Source organism: Passer domesticus, chromosome 3 (genome assembly GCF_036417665.1).
Source record: "Passer domesticus isolate bPasDom1 chromosome 3, bPasDom1.hap1, whole genome shotgun sequence".
NCBI classification, from domain to species: Eukaryota; Metazoa; Chordata; class Aves; order Passeriformes; family Passeridae; genus Passer; species Passer domesticus.
In genome coordinates, this window is record NC_087476.1 from 53,606,935 (window position 1) to 53,629,912 (window position 22,978).

General features: G+C 38.8%; 1 protein-coding gene across 2 annotated transcripts in view; it reads right to left on the reverse strand.

The window, feature by feature from the left end:
- Positions 1 to 7,346: 7,346 nt before the first annotated feature.
- THEMIS (thymocyte selection associated) overlaps positions 7,347 to 22,978 on the reverse strand; it is a 76,622-nt gene continuing 60,990 nt past the window's right edge. Inside the window, exons 5-7 of one of the 2 annotated variants that reach the window (XM_064413111.1) lie at positions 21,996 to 22,146; positions 12,087 to 12,237; positions 7,347 to 7,900 (exon numbers count right to left, since the gene is read on the reverse strand). In XM_064413111.1, coding sequence (XP_064269181.1) covers positions 7,891 to 7,900; positions 12,087 to 12,237; positions 21,996 to 22,146 — 312 coding nt within the window. In that variant the 3' untranslated portion in view covers positions 7,347 to 7,890. Of the gene's footprint in view, positions 7,901 to 12,082; positions 12,238 to 21,995; positions 22,147 to 22,978 lie in introns of those variants that run through there. The other variant, XM_064413112.1, reaches the window with a different exon arrangement.

Below are 22,978 nucleotides of genomic sequence, written 5' to 3' on the forward strand. Positions count from 1 at the left end.
TGGAAGGGGATGATTTGAAAGTTTGCAGTTCCTCGAGAAAAAGCGGTTCCAACGTGGATTGATTGAATCTTTTAGCAGACATGTCTGGTAATCTGGCTTTGGTAATTTCTTACAGCAGGATTTTCTGAACAGCCATGCGTTTCTCTCCCTCATATGTAATCGATATTTTTAACCTTAATTTTCCTAATTATCTCATTTGTTTAACTCAATTCCTTATAAATAAAAAACCTCACAGAAAAATCTTACTTTACTACTTTTTGTGGCTTTATAAATAATGTATCCTAATTGGAGATAAAATTAAAAGCAAAATATATTCTGTTTCAGACTGGTTTTTTTCTTTTTTTTTCCTCCCTCTAGGCAGGGATTCCACCAGATATTTAATTACTTGATGGTCTAACAGATGATCATGAGAAACCTTTTTTTTTTTGAAGTTCTGGTCTAAAAGCAATGCCTTGACTGTTTCCCACCAAAGCTGTTATTTCGCAGAGCAGCTGCAATCAAACTGGAAGCTTTCAGGCTTTTCAGATCAGATACCTGAGTACAGATAGGCTCCCTTGCTGTGCTGTTTTGCAACAAGTACATGCCTCACGTGGTAAAACAGAGCCAGTCCCGAGCAGTCCTGACGCAAATTAATTTATTCCGCACCAGCTTTTACATGACAACAGAGATTTATTGTACTTCATTCATTCCACTTTCTTCAAGAAAACTTTGATCTATATATGAATTTATGTGATCGTGTGCCCTGCATAACCACAGGTTACTTTTCCATTGCCCCACTTGTTGCAGTGTGTCATATATTTGATTTGGTTACTGAGGAAAAGCTGTATTTGCAATGTTTGCACTCACAGTACCTGGAACACTCAAACCCAAGTGTTGGTAGCAGTCTTCAGGGTGATAATACACATTTGGAATCGGTTATAACTTGAAAACAGAGGTTGTGGGGAGGTGAGTCAGGGGTCCTGCATGCAGACAGGACTTGAGGTTTCTTGAGAAAGAAAGAAATGAATGAAAGATGTCTTTGCCCACAGCAGTGGGCTTGGAACCAGATGACCTTTCAGATCCCTTCCAATCCAAATCCTTCTGCAATTCTATGAAAAGAAAAAATTTCTTTCCATTCAATTTTCCCGGTTTCATTCGTCCTTTCTCCACAAACTTGCATGATATTTGCACTGTAAATTAAGAAATAATTGTCATCACATTGAGCAGTTAAACACCATTCTGTCCTTTAATGTCCCAGGACAAAGGTGTTAATTATTCATTGTCATGTAATGGATAAACTCTTAATGTACCATCATTAGCTAACAATTTTCAAAGGAAATACATTAATGAGGTGTAAGAAAATGTGGGAGTTTTTACCTTAATTACCTGGTTCATAGATCACAGTAATTAGATTCCAGCAGAATTTAGATATAATCCAAAAGTAATCACCACAGCTGCCAGCTGCTAAATATTAGGTTAGTTGTGCTCCAGAAAAGTTGGAAAAAATTTTTTGACCTTTTCTGTGGTTAATTTAGATTGAACTTAAGGTACGCTTTGAGAAAACAAAAAGAGTCATTAATACAAACTTTTAAACTGCAAACTGCTGCACTTGAGGGAGTATTTATAAAACACATTTTAAAAAAGCAAATTACTCCTTACCTGAATTTATGAAACATTAGGAAATATTTCTGAATTTTGAAAAAGTCTTCTTTCTTAAAACAGCATCAAGCATTTATGTATTTCATACACTTTGTCCTAATCCAACAAGACAACCAGTCAGGCAAAGACTTTAGAAATTGGCCAGCAATAAGTTTAGACAAAATATGAGATGGGGGATCCTTACAAGCAGAGTAGAGACAGATATCTTGAAATAGAATAGATGCATACTCACAGGAAAACTTCAGAGTATCAGAAACTAAACAGAGAAAAAAGCGTAAAGAGAAAGCTGTAGAGGTGTGGTAGGATGGCTTTGGAGAGGAATAGGAGAGCACTGAAAGAGCCTGCTTGCTAATAAGAGCCAACAAAAGGTGACGCCCCCCTAAGCTGGGGTTTGCCCAATGAGAAGGGTTCCCAAAGCATAAAGGTTTTTGTTGCTCCCCATTAGTTTGCGGTTTGCTGCTCTCTTCTCATGCCTTTTACACCTGTGGTCTCTCTACTAAGGAATGGCTGGCATTAAGTAGGGCTACTTCTTATTTGATAGAGGTGGTATTTAAAAAAAGCAAAGCCACAGCTGGCTTCAGAAAGACAGTGGGTTAAACTTCTGTACACACTAGCAAATAGCAAGCCTAAGGGGATTGGAACAAACAGTTTGGGAGTGAAGAAGGGAAATTTAGAAATTAAATTGGTACATGATAAAGGAAGAACTTGGGAAAACAAAAACACACCAGAGAAGAGCCTGTCCATCCTCAAAACTTGGGCAGTAGTGCTGAATACTGTGCAGCACCCTCTCCACAGCTCACATTAGTCAGTCAGCTCCTTACTTCTGAGTGCTGTGCAGTTTTCAGTGCCTTTGCTACTGAGCGATCAGTTTCTGAGGAATGGTCAGAAGTGAGATTCTTGTCCCTATATTTGCAACACAGCTGCTGTGCCTTCCTAAATACTGTCCTAAACTTACATCACAGAAATACATAGGGGCTTAAGTCTCCACCAATTCTTCCATAAGGGGAATAGCAACTTTCCTAGTCCTTCTCTAGAAAAGGTGCCTGTGCCTTCACAGAATAGCAGATAGGTGTCAGCAGGCACTTCTTTTACTTTTTTAGGCATCAAGACATGGAGTTTACAGGGCAAACACCCAAGAAAGTCATTAGCAAAGATGTCAAAAACCTCTTTTTTCTTTCAAGTAGGAATTGGACTTCTAGGTTTTCCCTTCCCTATGATCCTAATCTGTGGAGAATTGGGCGTTCCCTTCCAGCCTACGCTCACTAATGAATAATAAAGCACACTTTTTTTCTGATGGGAAAAATCGCACCTGGCAAGTGTGGAGGGAAGAGCATTCTTGCCCCAGGCAGCCTCTAATGTGGCAGATAAGAGGTTTTGCAGGGAAGCAGATGTAGATTTGGACTCTGACAGATAGAAACAAAACCAATCTAATCTAAGTATTCTAAGTGTTGTGCACAGCATTAAATACCTTCTTCATTTCTCAAACCCAAATTGTTCAGTTACTTTCTCTAACCAAGGCATTTTATCTGCCCCTCTCAGCAGGGTTTGGAGGCTGTGGACCTTCAGTTGCTGCTACCAAAGGCAGTGAGATTCAAGATGCTGGAGACCTGTTATAACATTTCCATCACCTTAACCTCAGTGACCTCAGGAGGAGTATGTTTCCTCTCTGGTTTTGATATAATTTAAAAATATGAATATGCTTGTAGATCTGAGTCTAAGCTTATTATGGATTTAATTCTCTTTTTTTACAATGAGACACAATGGCCATGAGGTGTTTTAAGAACAATGTGCATGGCACAAACTGCTGCAGGCAGGGGCTGTCAAGGATCCCTTGGAGGGTGTTAGGGAGCTTGGGGCTGCAGACCTGCCTAACTGCACCAGCTGGAAAGGGCTGCTTGGTTGGGAAGCATTGGCAAAGGCTCAAAATGGGGTTCAGAGGATGAGGAATGGAGGCAGAATCACGTAAAAATTTGTTAGAAGACAGGTATACCTACTTAAAACAAGGGTAGAAAAAACATGATAATGTAAAAATGGTTTTTAACTTATTAATGCCTAATCAAACTCTCCAGGACAGAAAGAGCAATAAAATAAAATCCTTAATGTCTCTCACTTCCTTCTGCAAACTGTTAGTAGCTGTGGGAAAATGTGCATGAACTGTTTGTGTGTGTGTTTGCAGGAAAGGGCTGCAGCAGGTAAGGTGGACAGATAGTGGCAGTATAAACCAGGCTTCTGCACTAGTAAAGTAATTTCAGAATGAAAGGCTCTTTTTAGCTCTCCTTTTGTGTGTCATTAGGTCCCAATATACTAACAGATGTGACCACTGAACCTAAGAGAGCAGGCAACTGAAATAAGAGGGAAAAAGGAAAAGACTCTTTTTGTTGACAAGGTAGCTGCAGTGCCCCACGTGGGGCAATCCTGAGCCCTGCTCAGATCCTTCCTCTGCACCATGTGGACCAGAGGAATTACAGAAGGGTGGGGTATTTACAAGAAAGGAAGATCATAACATCTGAGGTTGCCCTGGGAAGAGGTACTGCTTTCTGAGGCTGGCCTGAGCCTCTGGTTGCCAGCACTGCTTCATCTAGAGCCTCAGAGACAATGTCACAGAGACATGGGGATAAGGCACGTGGATGTACCAGCATTTCTCAGATCCTGGTGGAATCAGCCCCTTGACACACCATATATGTTCCCACATCTTCCCCAATGTTAACAAATATTAGGGATTTAAAGTTGCATGAGAAAATTAAATAGTCAGACTGAGCTATCCATCCTGGTACCCCCACTCTGGACAGAGCTGGCAGCAGTGGACTGGGGCAAGAGCAGCAAATGCAAGGCAAAGGCAGGGTAATCTCTCCTCTCAGCCTGCCAGCAGCTGGCAGTCTGCACTTACATCAAACCCACACGGTTTATCAGTCCCAGAGAAAAAGAGTTGTGAATGGTTATCTTAGAAAATACAAAAACCCAAGAAAAGATACAAAGTAAGTTTATCAAAGAGATTTATTATTGCAAAGCACAACAACACTCCCAGCACACAGATACATTAAGAAAACAAAGGAGGAAAACTAAAAACAAACAAACAGCAAAACCTGCCACACATACATGAAGTAGAAGCAAGAGAATATTCTCTTCAGAGACTATCAGTTTTAACATGGTGTCAGGAAGTTGAAAGTTTATACAGTAAAAGTGCACCAAAGAATAAAAATGTAAGGAAAACACCTGGACAGTCTTAGAAGGGTTTGGAAAGATATAATATATGTTAAGTGAATAAACAGTGGCTTCTTATTGGGAACATTGTGGTAGATAAGTGTTCCTGTGACAAGTGTAATTTAAACAAAAGAGTTTTGGAGTTTAAAGAAGAATGCAGGGAGAAGATTCTTCTTATCTTCCCAGGCACAAAGGCTGGATATATATAAAAAAAAGTGTGTGTTGATCATCCAAACAGAAAATTCTGTCTCACGAAGGGCTTATGCACACATGGAATGCTGTGGAAACAGCTGCTTCTGATCAGGTCCTCAGTGAGAACTCACTGGAAATACTTCTTAGCATTAAAAGAGATAAGCCTTTAAGCTAACAAGTCTGTGCAAAAGCTTATGCCAATCTTTTGCAAAGCAAATATCTTATTATTTAAATACACTTGTATTCTCTTCAGGCATAGCAATTGTGGTCTGTGTTCAACTAAAAATGGCTCTCCCTTCCTGAATGCAGTCTTCTTGAGCCTTAATGTCTGAGAGTGATAACCATGTCCCTCAAGGATTGCCATGACATTATAGCTTTGTCAAACATGTATTAGCAAACAGTATGAAATCACCGTGGCCATCTGTATGCCATAAGGGAACCACAATACTTATTAAGTCTTTAATATCGAACACAAGCCTTTTATTAGGATCTTTCTTCATGTCTCCTTCCTCCCCTCTGCTTTCCCCAACAAGATGGGATGTCCTTTCTTCACAGCACAAGGCAGCACCATGTTCTCTCTTTCATCCAGAACTGAATGCAAATGGCATTGTCCCACTGTGTCATGTAAACTGACCAGCCAGGACAGCTCCCATTTCTGTCGTAGGACATGGTGTTGGTTCACGTGCCTGAGGAAAAGATGTGGGAGACATCTCTGCTACTTATATGCTTACAGAGTTCATTAAACTGCCACCTTTCCTCAGAACAATGAAACTCATTTGATTCTGTGAGGCTGAATATACAAGACAGAATTTCCATCACATGGCAAGGGTGACAGAACCAGGCTCCTTATGTGAAAGGATCTATGCAAAGAAGAAAAATTGTTTCTTTGGAAGCATTTTGAAGGGAAGAATTTCCAGAAAGGGTTGGTAAGCCTTTGGGTTTTTCACTAGATCCCAAATGCTGATGCAGGATATCCAAAAGAATCTTAGGTTTGTTGGGAAAGTAACTGCATCCCATTTTGTTCACATCCATCCTAACACTTACAGCAACTAGAGGACACCTTGTTTTTTCCAGGTTATCTCAGCCTCTCCTTGTATGTCAGACTCTCCATGTCCTCAACTATTCTCATGGGCTTTTGTAGGACTCACTGCAGTATGTCTGTATCTTTCTTGCACCAGGGAGCCCAGAACTGACACAGCAGTCCAGTGGCTTCACCAGTAGTGAGCAGAGAGAAGAATGACCTCCCTCTGCCTGCTGGCACATCCTGCCACCACAGCCCAGAAGGCTGTTGGCTTTCCTCTGCTTCTGTAGAAACCTGGTGCTTTCCTGAAGGAAATCATGGTAGTAACATATCATACCTTTCAGAAATCCAGCAGATGACAACATCGCATTCAGCAGTAAAGTGAAAAAAAGAAAAAAAATCAGTAGAATACAAAAAATTTATTTTATTCACATACCAGGCTGTTGAAACAAATGGCATGGTTTTGAGCTGCCAAAATAGACATATAGATTTTAAAAATGCTTAATATGTACTTAAAATACCCACAAGTGATGTGACAGCCACTTTTGTACACACCTGCAAGCCGTATTAACCAGTGATATGCAAAACATTGTATGCTACATATGCATGGAATCAAAGTACTCTAAGCGATATTCTTAATACTTAAATTGTAACTGATTTTAATGAGGATGAACATTTATATTGAATAAATTAACATGAGACAATATTAAGAAATCCTAAATTAATTTGCATTAGTGAAAATTAATCATTCAGTAGAATTTTAATAGACAAGTCTGAAGATACTTTACTGTCTGATTGAAAAGACTTTTGCTTTAAAGTATACTAAAGCATTTTTGGAGTTTTTGCTTTTTAACTCCTCAGCAGAACTAGAAAAAGGGTATGTCCAGGCTTTCTAAACACATTCCCTTTCTCCACCCTGCTGATTTCTGGATATGCCACTCTGTTCAATCTTCTGTTGACTCTGGAAACCCCTGGCACATCAACTGTGTATTTATATATTGGTTCTTGATAGTTTTCCCTGAACTTCAAATCACTGCCACAGGGTTTTGGACCTATCCTAGGTGCATAGGGATGGCATGGACCCTAATACTTCAGCTCCAGCTTCTGTCTTCCATTGTGGCTGTATTTTCAGTAAATTGCTGAATATAATGGCTTTAGTGTGATTCTAGATATTAGTGGTACAAGGGGTTATGAAGATGGCAATGCTACATAATTTAGTCACTCCCAGGCCTTGTAAGAGGAGTGGCTTTGCTTTCCAGGGCAGATTACATGTTGTGCAATGGTACTAACTGTGCTTTGTTCATTATGTAAAAAAGTGGCAGAATCTGGCCATTTCCAGTTTTGATCCTTAACCTGAAGCACGTAAGACTGGCTAAAGAAATGTATGTCCACCTTAGACAATCCTTTATTACCCTTTCCTTCTCAAAAAAAACCCCAAAGCCAAAACCCAAAAGAAGCAATCATGCAGTTGTTTCAGTAAAGGATGTTCCTTTTGCATACGCCCTACAGAGGTTCAGGAAATAACCGGAATTTCAGGCACAATAAGAATGAAGGATTGGACTTGGCATCGTTCTCTGAATTCACTAATAAATATGTACAGAAGAGTTTTGTCCCTTCAAAGGGTCATGAGACATTAGCTAGCTTGACTTCTTATTTAGGACAAGTAAGCAGTTTAATTTCACAGGGGATTATTATAGCTAAATTACAGCCTTGTATGCTCTCCTTGAGTCAAGAAGGACACTTTCATGAGCAGATTTTTCTTACAGCTGTGGTCAATCTTGATGTGCAAAGGACACAGCTTCCTACTTGTTTCCAGTTAATTTCAGAATTATTTTCCTTCAGATGTCTCTGAAAACAAACAAAACATAATGACAGGGTGAAACAGGAAATTTTATATTTGGATTTAAAAATTGCACAGGGAGCACAGGTGAATGAGCTCTTGAGACAAATTAATGGCTGCAAGTTGGGGCTTGTCTGTACCATGAAATTGTTTGTCAGTACAATTACACAGCAATCCAAAGACTACAACAAAAATAAAGCTAATATATGACTCCAACACAGCTATGCCAGAAACTTTGCTTAAGTATGTGAAAATCTTACCATTAAATTTTTCTTTTACTGGTGTACCTTGTGCAGTTTAGGGAAATATTTAACCTTCACAGGACGAAAGAGCTCATTTAGTCAGTATAAACTGTGACTCCATCAAAAAGTTTTCCTAGTGTATCTCCAGTGTGATTACAACCATGGTGTCCCCTGTGTCATATTTTGGTCTGGCAGACATAGTAGAAGAGATACCTTCCTCTTGGGGACAGGCTTTCCTAAGTTCTGTGACTGATGCAACAGAACTGCAGGCCTGGAGGGAAGTTAATTAATAATTTAATTAATATTTAATGGCAATATGCCAGTGTGCCAGATTTCACCAGTAGGCTGTGTTCCCAGCTCTGCCAACTATAAAAACATGTTTGAATATGCCTGTGGGGGAATGGTAGGGCTTGTTTGAGAAGGAAGACCGTCTAGAACATCTACATAATCATGGTAGTCTTCCCTGCCCTGAGGGTCTATGAACCTTCAGCTACTTTGAGACAGGTTCTTTGAAGTCCTGCCTGAGTCAAAGCTAAGATTTGCAGCTCTTAGAGCAACACACTGCTTATTTGCCCCCTCTTGACTCTTCTCTCTGTAATCACCATTGATTGCAACCTGGAAAAAAGCTTCACTTCTCATATTAGAGAGAAGTGAAAACAGTAGGCAGCTGAAAAATTATCTAGCCATGAAAATTAGCAAGGTAGATGATGCCCGCAAATCTGCATTGAATGTTACTTAGGAAGGGGACTTTCAAAACTGCCGAGAACACACTACAGTCATGGGTTTGGGTTCCTCACTCCAGTGTACCCAAGGCTACAAAACCTGCAAAATCTGCCTCAACCATAGAAAAGCCCAGAGGCTTTTCTATGAAAGAAACAGCTTGCTCAGAGGGTCAGTGGTATGACAGCTCCAGAGAAATGTCCTAGAAAAACAGTAAAAAAGGATTAATCAAGATGCACTGGGGTCAGAAAGGGCGATTTTCATTTGTAGCACTGTCTTTAGATTTCAAATATGAGGTAACCTGCATCTCAGCACAAACAAGGTAAAAAAATAAAGAAAAAAATTGCACCTTAATCTGTTTCATACAATTCATTTTAAAAAATTGGTACAAATTGAAAATAAAGAAAACTATTTTTCCAAACAAAACCACCTCAGCTGTTGAGTTCATGAGAACAGAAAAACACAGCTGTGTAGCTTTTTCATTCCTTACTGCATTTCCCTTTCTTTTCTACTTTTCCTATTTTGTATCCTATTCAATAAACACAGAAGCTTAGTTAGCTGAGACCATTCCTTTTCTGGCACTTGTGTGCAGTTCAAGTCCAGAAAGCAACCTCCTGAAATAGCCTGACAGCAGCACTCATTTTCAGCTCTCCAGGTGTCTGAACCACATTGTTTCTGTCCTTTTCCAGCCATGCAGCTATCAGCACTGGAGACAGACTCTGCCTTTTGCTAGTTTTGCTGCTGAATTTTTTGTGGTTGTTGCTGTTCCTGTTCCTGCATGCCTCCATCTCATTTTTGGTGTCAGGGACATAGAAGGAGACATTACAGCAGCACCAGAGTTATTCCAGTTCAATGATTGCAATGGACCTTCTATCTTCCCATTTTCTCACACCAGAAAAGCCACTGTTGATATTTGTAATACCGTCCAAAAGACTGTCAAGCTGCGGGCTTTCCTCCTTAAAAAAGAAGAAACAACTCATGGCAGCAAAGGAGAGAAACTTGTCATGCTGAAAAGAAAGCCACACATTTTAAATGCTTCGGGTTGGTGTGGGTTTTTTTTTTTTTTTACTTTCGCTTGAATATTTTATGAAAGGTTAAAATATGTTAATGATGGTTGTTGCTATAGCAAACTCAGGCATCTGTAGTGAAGTCTCTTGCTTAATTGTTTGTTGTTCTGGAGTGATGAGGTCATGTTAACATCATTGACTTTCTGGGCACATTTATTCATCAAAATTAACATAGCAATGACCTGAGGCAACTCTCTGTTCTTTTTCCCTCCTGCTTGGGATGAGGACTAACTTTTTACTAGTATCACCTTGGCATGTTTCAGCCCTGATCATGGAAAGATTTTGAGAGGGTCACTAGTGGAACCCTGCAAATACTATATACTGATTTCTTTAAGTGTAGACCTAACTGCTGAGGCTTACTTCTGTATTTCATCAAAACTATTTTTCCTCCTAACAATTCTATTTAAAAGTATTTTAGATCAATTGACTTAATTTTGATAAATCATATATACCAAATAACTAAAAGTAGATATTAATAAATGGCATAAATGTCCTGAGGAAAAGAGGCACCGTAGGTGGGAAATGGTTAACTGATTAATTCTTCAAGAACTATTACGATTAGATATTAGATATTTGACCCATTTGATAGAAAGAGACAACATATTTTGGTGCATTATTATCCTGTATATAAGCCTAAATCAGCCAACTTGGTTATTTTATCTGTCTACATATTTTTTAAGACTTTTGCTTGTATTAAAGATTAATTGCATATGCCGTCGTCAAATCTTATTTCCCAAAATGCTCACAAGTGCAAGTGTGGAATCTTGATAGAAACTTAATGTGCTAGAAAAAAGCCATAGCACAGATTTCTGATGTCTGGGGGAGAGCAGCCGGCTGGAGAAGCCGCATGCTCCTTGGCTGCCTAATGATTTCAGAGAGTGGGTATATCTCTCAGCCATTAAGGACAAAATTTTTTGGGATTGCTTTATAAACCAAAGATTATCGAAAGAGAGTCATCTCCCTCTCAGCAGCAAAGGTCCTCTTCTTTCATGTTTTGCTAGTATCCTCAAAGAGGACAACTAATAAAGTGAAACCTTGCTTCCATTAACAGGGAATTTAAAGGGCAAATGGATAAAGATTTTGAAGAGATGATGCCACAACAGTAAGTGGTATAAACAGATGCTGATCCTCTAGGCTGGTGTTGCTTCTTGAAAGTATGCTTTCCCCTTAATGCCTATGGTCAGAAGGGATATTTTAGTTAGAAGAGAGTTTAATTCTCTCTTTCTCAACTTCTTTACATGACAGAACCTCAATAGCACATGGACTGAGGAAGAAATGTGTTATGTGAAATATCCTACTAAGTTCCATTTTTAGTCTTTTCTGTAACTTTGGAGTCTCTCCGTCTGTGAGTAGGGGAAGATATGGCCACACACTGTCCTGGATGTTCTGCAGTTGAGCACTGCAGAAAAAAACCCACCTTACTTCATATTCACTATGTTGCTTAATTTAAACACAGTATGAATGTTGCACATAATTTAAATATAAATACAAAGTATATTTTGAAATTAAATACTTCATATTAAATCTCTGAAATGCAATATTTCAAGTTTTTCCTGAGTTTTCAAGGGTTTCTTGCAAAAGAAGCAGTTCAGCCAAATTCAAAAGCAAAATTCGTAGAAGGTTCAGCTACGAGTGAAAAGAACTCTGACCACAGTTTCACTCATATTTAGAAAAATTTTCATCTGTACTTAGCTGGAAATGACACCCGGAGATTTTTAGAAAGAAAGACCGTCTTCACTGGCACATAAAGTCACTGCAGACTGCCAGAGCAGAACCTTGCAGATTTAATGAAAGCACAGATAATGCCCAAAAGCTATTAAAGCATCAAAACAGTCATGCACAACAAGGCATCCACTTCCAGAAAGAGGGAAAGGGCTGCATTCAGAGCACTATAATTTCAGAGCAAATTGACACAAACCAGAAAAAAGGCCTTCTATCCCCAGAACAATGATAGGTACTCCTTTAACAAAGGTGACATGGCTAAGAGGTCACAGGTGGCAGCTCAGAGAAGCCTTTTCTGCCTTATTCACAGGACATTTGCAGCAACAGTGGAAGTTCCCAGGGGAAACCTCTCTTGTTTTGGGAAGTGAGGATTACCAGCCAGTCTGAAAAATCACTCTGCCTGAACTTGTTTGCATCCACAAGTGATCCCAGCTTACACTCACCTTCTTCCTTTGGAGAGTGTATGGTCATTCCTAATGCTGCTGCCATGAAATACTTTTCTTATGTTTTCAATTATGTTTTCATCAATATAGCTGTAGTCATGCTCTTCTTCCTCTTCCTCTTCCTCTTCTGCCTCATAGTTTCTTGCTAGGCCTGAAAAATCAGCAAAAAATAACTCTAAGGAAATGGAAGACTCTGCCCTTGGCCTGGAGAAGAAAAATTGTATAAAGCAAAAAGACAACCATAAAAACAAAGAAAACAATGTTCTCTTCACTTTCATATTTTTCAGAGATCCTAAATGGTTTGCTCAATTTCCTGAACAATATCTGTAACAGAACAAGAACGAAAATGAGCTGAGCACTTTACAAGAGTGTCTTCACTCAAGAATTCCTATTTCAGTTTTTGCATGTACTTGCTTGTACTTCTAAGTACTTCTAAGTTGACCATTCCCTGCTATCTATGCATGAATAACTTTAAAGTTTATTGAGAAGTTTAGCTGGTGTAATCACTAACAGCATAAAAGCAGGCAGATAAAATTATCTGACCATCTTCTTCAAGAGAAGAGCAGTCCACCTGCCATGAGTTGCATGTCCCATCCTTGTCACAGATGCGCTCCCATGCTTTTGTGTTCCACTGCCTGACAAGAGGAGCCCTGCAGCTAGGGAACCACAGTGTTACCTTGGGGTTTCCTACAGACAGAACCCCCCAGTTGCTTCTCATTTAGAAGGTGATATAACAGAGACATGGAGTTGAGAATGGCGTGAGGTTAAAATGACAGGTTTTGAAGTGCATTTCTTTACATCCACCTAGACTGGTCTGAAGCATCACTGAGAAGAAACCTTTCAGAAAACAGCATTGTTTTCCCACAAGAGCAGAGATCCTCTTAGTGGCTCCAGCACTGTGGCAGGCTCTACTCTGCATCTGGGTACTGTAACAACTTCACTTTACAGGTCACAGTGGCTCTGGCTGCTGCCAGGAGGCCCCAGGGTCTCATCCCCTGCTTGGGAGGTCCACCTGAAGCTAGAGGAGGCTCTACAAGACATGTGGGACCACTGAACTCATGGAACTAAACTCCACAAGGATCAGTCACTGAGTGCTCCATTTCACCCCTCAGAGCCACCCCCATCCCTTAGCCCAGCCTGTGGTGGCAGCAGGACCAGCTAGAACTGAGATGATGGTAGTGATATCATCACAGATCTCCTGCCAAGGCAAATCATCAGAGTTTATCAGGACGTCTCATGGAGGTCATGGAGCTGAGAGGATACTGTGTTTTCAAAGCCAAAAATTTCACTTGAAGTTGCAAACCAGTGTGCAACACTGTTGTGGGTACAGCTATTCCTGGCTGATTAATTTTCTAGGGCACAACCTGAAACAACTTACCGTAGTGTACTATCTGATCTCCCAGCAAGCTATGTTTGTCAAATGAAACCAAACTCCTCTATTAAGAATCCTCCTAGTCTTACACTTGCAACAACCATGTGTCCCTTCAACAAGAGAATAACTATAATTTCCCAGCAGTCTCCAAATCCCACTTGTGTTCCTCCTGAGACTCGCCATGACTGAGAGAGTCAGTCAGGCTGACTGAGACTGAAAACTGGGTAAGAGTAATTTCTTTTTTAAGGTGTGATCCTTTCTTCTATAGGTATTCAAAGGCTGGAAATAAATACGAGGTTAATCAAGTATCTGTCTGGCCATACCTGTGCAGAGTTTATCACAGACCTATATAGCCATGAGTCCCTCACTACTGAATTAGCAAAGTATTTCCAGATCTAGGCATCAAAAGGAAAAAGAATACCAAAACAAAGCCCCAAACATTTGATTAGAAGAGCATGGAATATCTCACATGTGGCCACTATCTTGTTAATAAACATTTCCTGGTTTGTAGTTCATTTGCAATTTGGCTGTGCTTGATATCAGTAAAAACAAACTAATGAATAAAACAGGCACTGAAAGAATAAGCTAATCCCTGTGATTCAGCGAGGGAAATGTTGTTTGTGCACTTAGACTTGCTAATACGGATATAAGGTACAGATTGCTCATGGATGGCATAGCCAGGCTTTCTTCTTTCCCAAACACATGTAAACAAATTGATACACTTTTAAGCAAGAGAGCTCAAGGAGAAAGAACGTTGATGTCATCAGGCCAGAATAAATCACAGCTGTCCCCAGTCCCAAACCTGTTCAGAGTTCCTTTTCAAATGTATATATTTACACTTCAATAAAGCATTAAGCAATTAATGAGATAAGCTGAACAGTCCAAGGGAATTCTGAACACTGAAATCAATGCAGTTTTCTTCCCTGTTTGAAAAAAAATCTATTAGCCTCAACACTGAATTACTGAATCAGATAGGCTATCTCAGTCTGCCAAAAAAACAAGGCTTATGTCATCATGCTGTCCATCCATCCATCAATCTCCTCAGTACTTTTACAAGTTTATTTCTGCCAATTTCAGTCAGATTTGAAAAGGGGACAGAAGTCTCACAGTGGTTACTAAAGCTAGAGCTGAATTAGTTCCTCTATTGAAAGAGAAGTGTGCAGAACACAGCTGTTATCCACTCCATTTGGCAGCAGACAGCAGGATAAATCAGTCTGTGCATATTGGTTGGCCACTCAACACACACATAGCTCCAGACCTGCTCTTTTTCTTTTGATAGGAACACTGCAAGGAGAGTTTTGGTTATTATCAGGAAAGACAGAGAGGAGCAGTAGGGGACAACAGTCCTGAATACTTATTAAATAAAATTTCATTAATTCTGCTCTTCCTGGAACAATTTGTGTAATTATATTTGCCTTTATAGTGGAAGGCTAGTGCTCTGCAGACTAAAAATTTCCATTAATTTCACTTGTATCTTTGAGTAAGGAGGATGTATTGGCTTTTTCTTGGAATATGCTTGCTGATTTACACAAATTTCAAGGTCAGAAATAGTTGTTATAAGTCTTCATTTTGCCCTTCTTCAAAAGGTAGGCAACAGAAGTGACCCAACTCATCAATACCCTTGCTTGAAAGAAACAAGAGCTAGAGGCTCATGTACAACTCTGCACGCCTGAATGCCTCTAGCTGTGTGACCATAACATAGTTTTATAGCTGTGGTAAATATTTCAGGTCAGTTTTAACTCTGCATAAATTAACACCCAATCACACAGCATTTATTGTTTATTTATGCCCAACTTGAAAAAAACAGTTGTGAAATATTCTACATAATAATGTTATGAACTCAACATGGTAGAACCACATCCTTATTTCTGCACATCACTTAAGTAAAAATGCACAGAACCAAAGGTATATGCACACACCAAGCATTTTTATGAGCAGCAGCATTTTATTTGCTGTGAGCCTCGTTCTTATGCTCCTCAGTGCTAATGAAAACTAATTCTTTAGGGAGTGCTGCTGAAAGCTGATCAGTGATAGAAGAATCAGAGCCCATAAAACTAATGGACTGTTCCTTGAGCTGATATCCATCAACCATTACTTCATGTGATGATGTAGCATATCTTTAAAAACTGTTATGTGCCACAATCAAAATATTTCACATAAACTGTAGGGTTGCATTTAAGGTATGGGTAATATTTATCTTCCTCTGGGATCTCCTAAACTAATGTTTGGAAAAGATTAGTCTGAATTTCTTTAAAAGAATCTTAAATTTCCTGAAATAGAAAACTGTTGACACTTTTCACTGTCCTTTTACTTTAAAATGTTTTTCTTTGTCAGTTTTTTTTTCTGGTCTGTTTTGCTGGTTTTACTGAACTTTTTGAGACCTAGTTTCCACCGTTTCAATACTGCCTCATATAAAATAAATCCCCAGTGTAACAACAGCTCTTGCAGATGAGGAATGGTTGCCACAAGTTTTAAACAGTCTCATATTTCTTGTCTCATCATAAGGTCCTGCAAGAGGATGCAGACTGGGGCTCAGGGCACCATCAGAGATGTTCAAGTGCTGTTCTGCACAGGACTGGGGGAGCACAGCCAGCAGTGCTGCCAGAGTGACATGAAGGTGAAATACCCTTTGGTTTAACTACATATAACACTGTCACACCTCCTCCTTGCAACCACCTATCTCCTGCCTGAAATCTCTGAATATTGTCACATTTAAATAAGTCATATCTAATAAACCAGTGAAATTAGAAGGATTCAGAGCCTGTGCTTTCTATCTCTGACATAAAACAAGTTAGAGTTTGGTTGAGAGCAAAGCAGATTGAAAACATTTCAATGTCGTTAACTAAAGTGTAGTCACATCCTATAAAATAGTATGATCTCCATATTTTAAGTAATTTTTTTGCCTTTTTTTAAACTTACCTCAGAAGCTGTGTCAGCCAAGGATAAATTTTGTGTTTAGAGATGAAAACACAAAAAGTTTTTTGTTTTCTTTTTTAAAAAGAAAATTACAAGACCATGGGAGCCAAATAATCTAATATCAGTTTTTCCCTAATCAAAGACTGAGCTGAGTGGGGAAGCTGGAGGGAGTTGTCACATACACATACAGGAAAGAATTCCTAATTCATATTGCTTATTCCCATCCACCCAGTTTAGAACACTAATACAAAATCACTGTGATGTCATCAAAAAATAGCAGCTTTTATTTTTTTTTAAATAATTCAGAATTCTACATTTTGCTTTAAGTTTTTGGAGTTTTTATGTTTAGTTTATTTTAATATTAGTTTTCGAGCACAGTGCCATAGTCAAATGTATTGTCTTAACTAATGGGACAGCAAGCTACAGGAGCAGAAATTTCTGAAACCATCTTTGAAAATTCAGTAGATATATGCGCATCCTAAAACACAAATGGAAGGCCTAATCCTCTTTTTCTTTCTCCAGCCTACTAGCCTCCTAAATCAAGTGCCTAAAGACAGAATATATAAATACCTTCTCTAAAATATCCTGACATCAATGAACAAAATCAACATAAACACTGTTTTGTTGCAGACTATAACTATTCCAGAAACCTAAGCTGTGAACAAGAAGATTATGTAATATTATAGAAACTCCACTTAGAATAAATTTGAAAGATAAAGAAAAATTAATACAGTAGATTTCTGATGAGAGTTATTATCCTGCAGATATTGCTACCATTTTTAATTAATTCAAACTCAGTCAAATATAAGAAAATAAGATAATATCTTTAATGGCCTATTCAGGTTTAAAGGAAACAGAGGAAGAATGTTCCATTTCTTAGAATCAAGGATAATAAATCCTATCTTTATTAACATGAACTCTGTAAGGAAAGACAATAGAGGCTTTAAAATGGAGGAAAAAACATGTTTTTCTTTTCGGAACTATCTGGCCTTTGGTAAGAAATAGAAATTGTTTCTGTAACTAGGGGGGATTTTGAGAGCACAGATTCAACATCCTTATTAGGAATTTGAAACAGGTTGGTGTTTTGGAGGGTAGCTTAACATTCATCAGTAGAAGTTTAAAGATTAGTCAGTGAATGGTGCATTTCCTCCCACTCAAAACCTACAGGAGTGTGTCTGTGTTATTAGTCTTGACATATTTTCTAATTCATTATCTCTTGAATTAGCAGAGCAGAGTACACCCTCTGGAACAGGCAAGCTTGCTATACACAGCAGTGGACTCATGGGGATTCCTTGGCTGGCCAGGAAGAACAGTTCCATAATCTAATCCGCCCTCCTGTATAATTCTGCAATTATCTTTTAATCAAGCCAAATAATTTTGGACTATACTAAGATAGAACTTTCAGGAAAAACTTTAGCTTTGATTTGGGTATGTCAGCATACAATCCATCACTATTCTTTGGACTGGATTACATCTGCCTAGCTCAAACTCACACTGTATTCTAATTTGGACAGAGTTGGTAAAGGGATAAAGGGATATACTCCAAGGCAATTAAATAAGAAGCAATTTCCCAGTCTTGCAAAAGAAGTATCATTATGATACTACTTAATGATTTTCAGTGTGTGTACTAAGAGAGGTACTAGGAGTTTGCTTGGAATCCTCAGTAACAAAATCTATCCTTTATCTGGTGTTCTGTAGATGGCCTAAGCCCAAAGAGTGAATATGATGAACTTCAAATGAACTAATTGCAATTTTCATGGGAAATGAGGCAGGAGACCTGTGATTGATGGGCTTTTGAATCAGATACATGGCTAAGAACTCACATGCATGGGAAGAGTTAGTGCTGTAAATGTTTGCAGTACCAGAGTCATGCAAGCCTCCAGCAGTCCTAACACTATTTTTTTTCTCTAACACTCTTGGTTATACACCAAAAGCTACCTGCAAAGCACAGGTCTCCAGCCACAAACTCGTGGAAATACATCAGAAAAAATAAGCCTGACTGATAGCTAAAGTTTAAAAAAAAAATTCTACTAGAAGCAGGAGCAGTTAAGTCATCAGTCTACTATGACTACTGATATATGGGTCTTCACCAAAAGAAAAGTAAACTCTGTTTTCTCAGAAGGGGTGTCACAGCAAATATTAGGATCTTGATGGAATGAGGGCCAAGGGAAATAGATCAAGAACAATTGAGAAAAGATATTTTCAAACCCGGAAAAGGCCGGGGATCTAAATGAGAAGAAAAAACACTCTTCTCAATCAGATATTTTCAGAATTAAAAACAAATGAAGAATTGGCTAAGAAAAGTAGACCGGTGCTAGAAACTGAAAAATCACAATAAAAATCAAGTACTTTTTGAGACTGTGAAAAAGGGTTATCAATGACATATAAATAAGGCTTAATGGGGTGGACAAAAGACTAATGCTATTATCTCTGGATGAATAAAGAGAGAGAAGGTGGACAGATTTCAAGCAGGGCAGATGGGAAAGTCAACGATATTGCATCATTTCACCATGGTGCTGAAACATGTTCAGCAAAAGGTCCAAACCTGGAACTGTTGCAAAATGTCCAAATCTGTTTTCTGGTGTCCAGAACCATGAACTGCATGAGCTAACAATCAGCATGAAGGAAAAGGAAGAAATCTTGCTGGTTCCAGGTCTCTGCCTGAAGAGCCCCCTGAGAGTTTCTGGGTCAGGATTTAATGGAGAGACCAGTATGAGTGATGCTGAGGGTGCCTGCTACAGACACAGTGATTTAATAACAGAGCAGTCAGTGGGAACGAGCTTTCCTTAGCAGGTTTGCTATTGGAGGAGCAGCTGAGATGGTTGTGCAGCCATCCAAAGGGACCTGAACAACCTGGAGAACTGGGCAGAGAGGACTTTCATGAAGTTCAGTGAAGGAAAATGCAAGGCCTGGGAAGAGTGACTGGAAAAGAGTTTTTCCAAGGAAAACATTGGGGTCTTCAAGACAAGCTGACCATGCACCAGCAATGTATCCTTGTGGCAAAGTTGTCCAACACCTCCTGGGTTGCATTAGGGAAAGTGGTGCCAGCAGAGATCCTTTTTCCCTTGATCAACACTGGTAAAAGCATATCTAGAGTGTTGGGTCCAGGTCTGAGCTCCCAGTACAAGAGGGACATGGATGTTCTGGAGCAAGTCCAGTAGAGGGTCATGAAGGCAATCAAGTGCCTGAAGCACCTGAAATAGAAAAAGGGGCTGAGAGGGCTGAGGCTGTTCAGCCTGGTGAAGAGAAGGCTCAGGAAGGATCTTACCACTGGACATCAGTACCTGATGGGAAGATAAGAAGGAGGCAGACACTTCTCAGTGGTGCCCAGTTACAAAAGAAACACAAGCAGAAACAAATACCTTCACAGTGGAAAAATGGAAAGACCAAGTCTCCCAGTCCTGTTATTGAGCTGAAGCTTTAGTAACAGTGGCTCCATTCTGCTTTTCTCAGCCCATGGAGCTCAGCTTGGAAACTGCTGTACAGTTCCTGTAACAGGCACAGGAAGTGACTCTATGACTTCACTTTTGCACAAACTGAGAAGCTGCATTCAGAAAAATATTCAAAGACTTTTCACTGTAAAAGCACTTTGAGACTTCAGCCTGTGTCACGTTTCTTGTCTGTGAGGAGTCTAGGCCAATAGAGTTAAGCACCTACTTAAGCACTGACTTTTGTGCTTATGAATGAGCCAGTCCTCAGCATAAATTTTACATCTGTCTTCTTCCTCAAAGAGGCATTGGTCACATTTTCTTCAGGTGTGTTCCCTCTGCTTCCCATGTCTGCCTCACCCCACAGAGACTAACCCAGGCAAATGATCCAATTAATCCCTGTAGCATGGACAATGGCTTTCAAAGTCAAGCCTCAGTGATTTACAGGAAGTGCCCTTAACAAAAAATGAGCACCATGTTAACCTATGTTGGTATTCCTTTTCTTTTTGTGGGGTTTAAATGGAAGATACTGTCTTTTGTACCTGGCTGACATGTAAGCTTCACCATTTACCACTATAAAATCTAATCAAATCATTAAACAGTGGCAAAACAGAACCTGAAAAGAGATTTTTCAAAGCCACAAAATAACAAACCTGGAATTTTATTTCAAAGGTGCCAGATACCAAAATATCACATTGGTTTTGGCTGTGGCAGAATTAATTGTATTCACAATGACTAGCATAGGCTGGTTTTGTGCTGAACACAGGGTTGACAATATAGAGATTTTTTTTTATGTGCAAGGGCTTTTTATATGAGCAGGGCTTGCACAGAGCCAAGGGTTTTTCTGCTTCTCATACTGCTATGGCTCGCAAGAGAAGTTGGACTTTGGAACAGGTGACCCAAACTGACCAAAGGGATAGGAGCAGGAAGGGGGGACATTTGGAGTGATCTCGTTGTCTTCCCAAATCACTGTTATACAGGATGAGGCCCTGCTGTCCTGGAGATGGCTGAACACCTGTCTGCCCATGGGAAGCCATGAATTAATTCCTTCTTTTTCTTTATTTGTGTGAGTGGTTTTTGCTTTCCCTGTCTTTATCTCAAGCCACAAGTTTTCTGGCTTTTTCCCTTCCAATTCTCCCCCTGTGCTGCTGGTGGGGGAGTGAGCAAGCAGCTGTGTGAGGTTTGGTTGCTGACAGGGGTTAAACCACATCACTTTCAATAGTCAGTCCACAAATAATCAATTTCCACAGCAATAAGGATTAGTGAATATTCAACATGACACTGTAATTCTTCTCCAGAAAAGTGGTTTATGTAGCTTTTAGAAGTTTCAATACACATAGTTCAAATAGACAATTCTTTTTAAGAGTCTTACACACTGAATGACAAGGAAAAAGGAGAAACTTTATAAGAAGTTCTTCTATTGATATCAATTATCAATTAACAAATGCTGTGAGGATGAATATTCTTGCTTTAGACTTCAAAATGTTCCAGTGTTGTAATAAATGTGATTTTTTTCGTATTTCAAATATAACCTGTGACCAAGAGATCAATGAAAAAAATTTTTATATTAACTGCAAAGTTGAAATATATAAAATAAATTTGGATTTGTCCTCTTATGATCTAGCTTTTCAGCTTCAGTATGGTTCATTTCTGAAAAAGAAAAAACTTGAAAGATCACTAGAAATACTAGCCATCTATAAAAATTATGGGAAATACAAACAAATAGAGAAAAAATGTTAAAACAATTATTGGTCAAGTAATTTGCTCAGTATTATTTTGTTCTTCAAAATACAAAATTATGAGTTGAAGGCATCTTTATACCTTTAATGTAAATGGCTTTTTCATCTTATAACACTTTGGGATAGGTATTTTTTTAATAACAGATTATGTGTAAGTGTCACTGTAAAGCAAAAGGACAGCACATGTTTTTCAGTTGTCTTTTCCTAAAAGCCACTGAATATTCATGCTGCAGTGTCAGACAGAGTTTAATACCATGCTGCTATTAAGAGCTTGGATGAATTTTCCTTATGGCATTTATGGAGGAAAACCAGAAAAGTTCCCTTTTCCTCCATCTTTGACGAAGCCACAGATTCCAAGTGAAATCACACAAGATACTCCTGTATTACAGATTTTCATTAGGGCTGGGGTCAATCTTTGTTATATTAATAGTTCAAACCATAAAACTCAACTGACCTTTAGTCACAGTGGTTTCCACTAGTGCAGCTTTGCCAGTCATGTCCTTATTCTCACAATGCACCAAATCATTTTGACAACTAACTTGCAATTCCAAAACAGCAGCATCTCGATCTGAGCACAATTTCTTGGTGGTGTCTACGTAGAAATTCTGAAATTAGATAGAGTAGCACATTAACTTTCCATGTAAATTGTTATTCCAAACTAATGTGACATGCAAGAGCAATATTCTTTGGGTTATTTCTGTGAATTTTAACTGTGAATTTCTGTGAATTTTCTGTTTGTCAAAGTCATCAACGACATTTACCACAGAGGTTGTCTTTCAGGCGTGTACATCACAAAACAACATGACCAGGAGGCACTCTAGGTGAAGACATTACCTCTAAAACACATCTGCAGTCTTTCTTTTCCTTTTTATTTTTGGCTATATGGTGTCACACAAACAAAAGGAGATTTAAGTATCCCTTTTGGTTGATTCAGATTACTTTCTGATTAACTATTTTTATTGTATCGATTGTCATTTAATGTGTTCTGTTATATATTACATCATAAACTCATATAAAGTCTGACATTTCAATTACATTTACCCAGTAGCATTCACAGCATAGTATAGTTAGATGATGGGAACATACAATTATGGCATTATTAGTTATAGTTTTATTACATTGGAAAAAGTAAGTTAGATGGCTGTAATATTTGCATCCCTTGAAATTCAAGCTTCATACACACCTTTCCATAATTATGTTGTTTTATTTTTAATTTTGAGGTATTTATGTCATAAATACTTTTAGTCAAATACATATTTTTAGCTGTGTAAGTAACAGTCAATTAAAAGTGTCAAAAATATATCTTTGGTGAAGCTCTACAGTAGCTGCAGTGTAGGTACAGACCAATTGCAATCATCAGACCAGAGTATATATTTTAGAAAATAATCAGTATAGATTTTTCCATTCAAAATCAAATGCAGATTTTTTCCTTAGCTA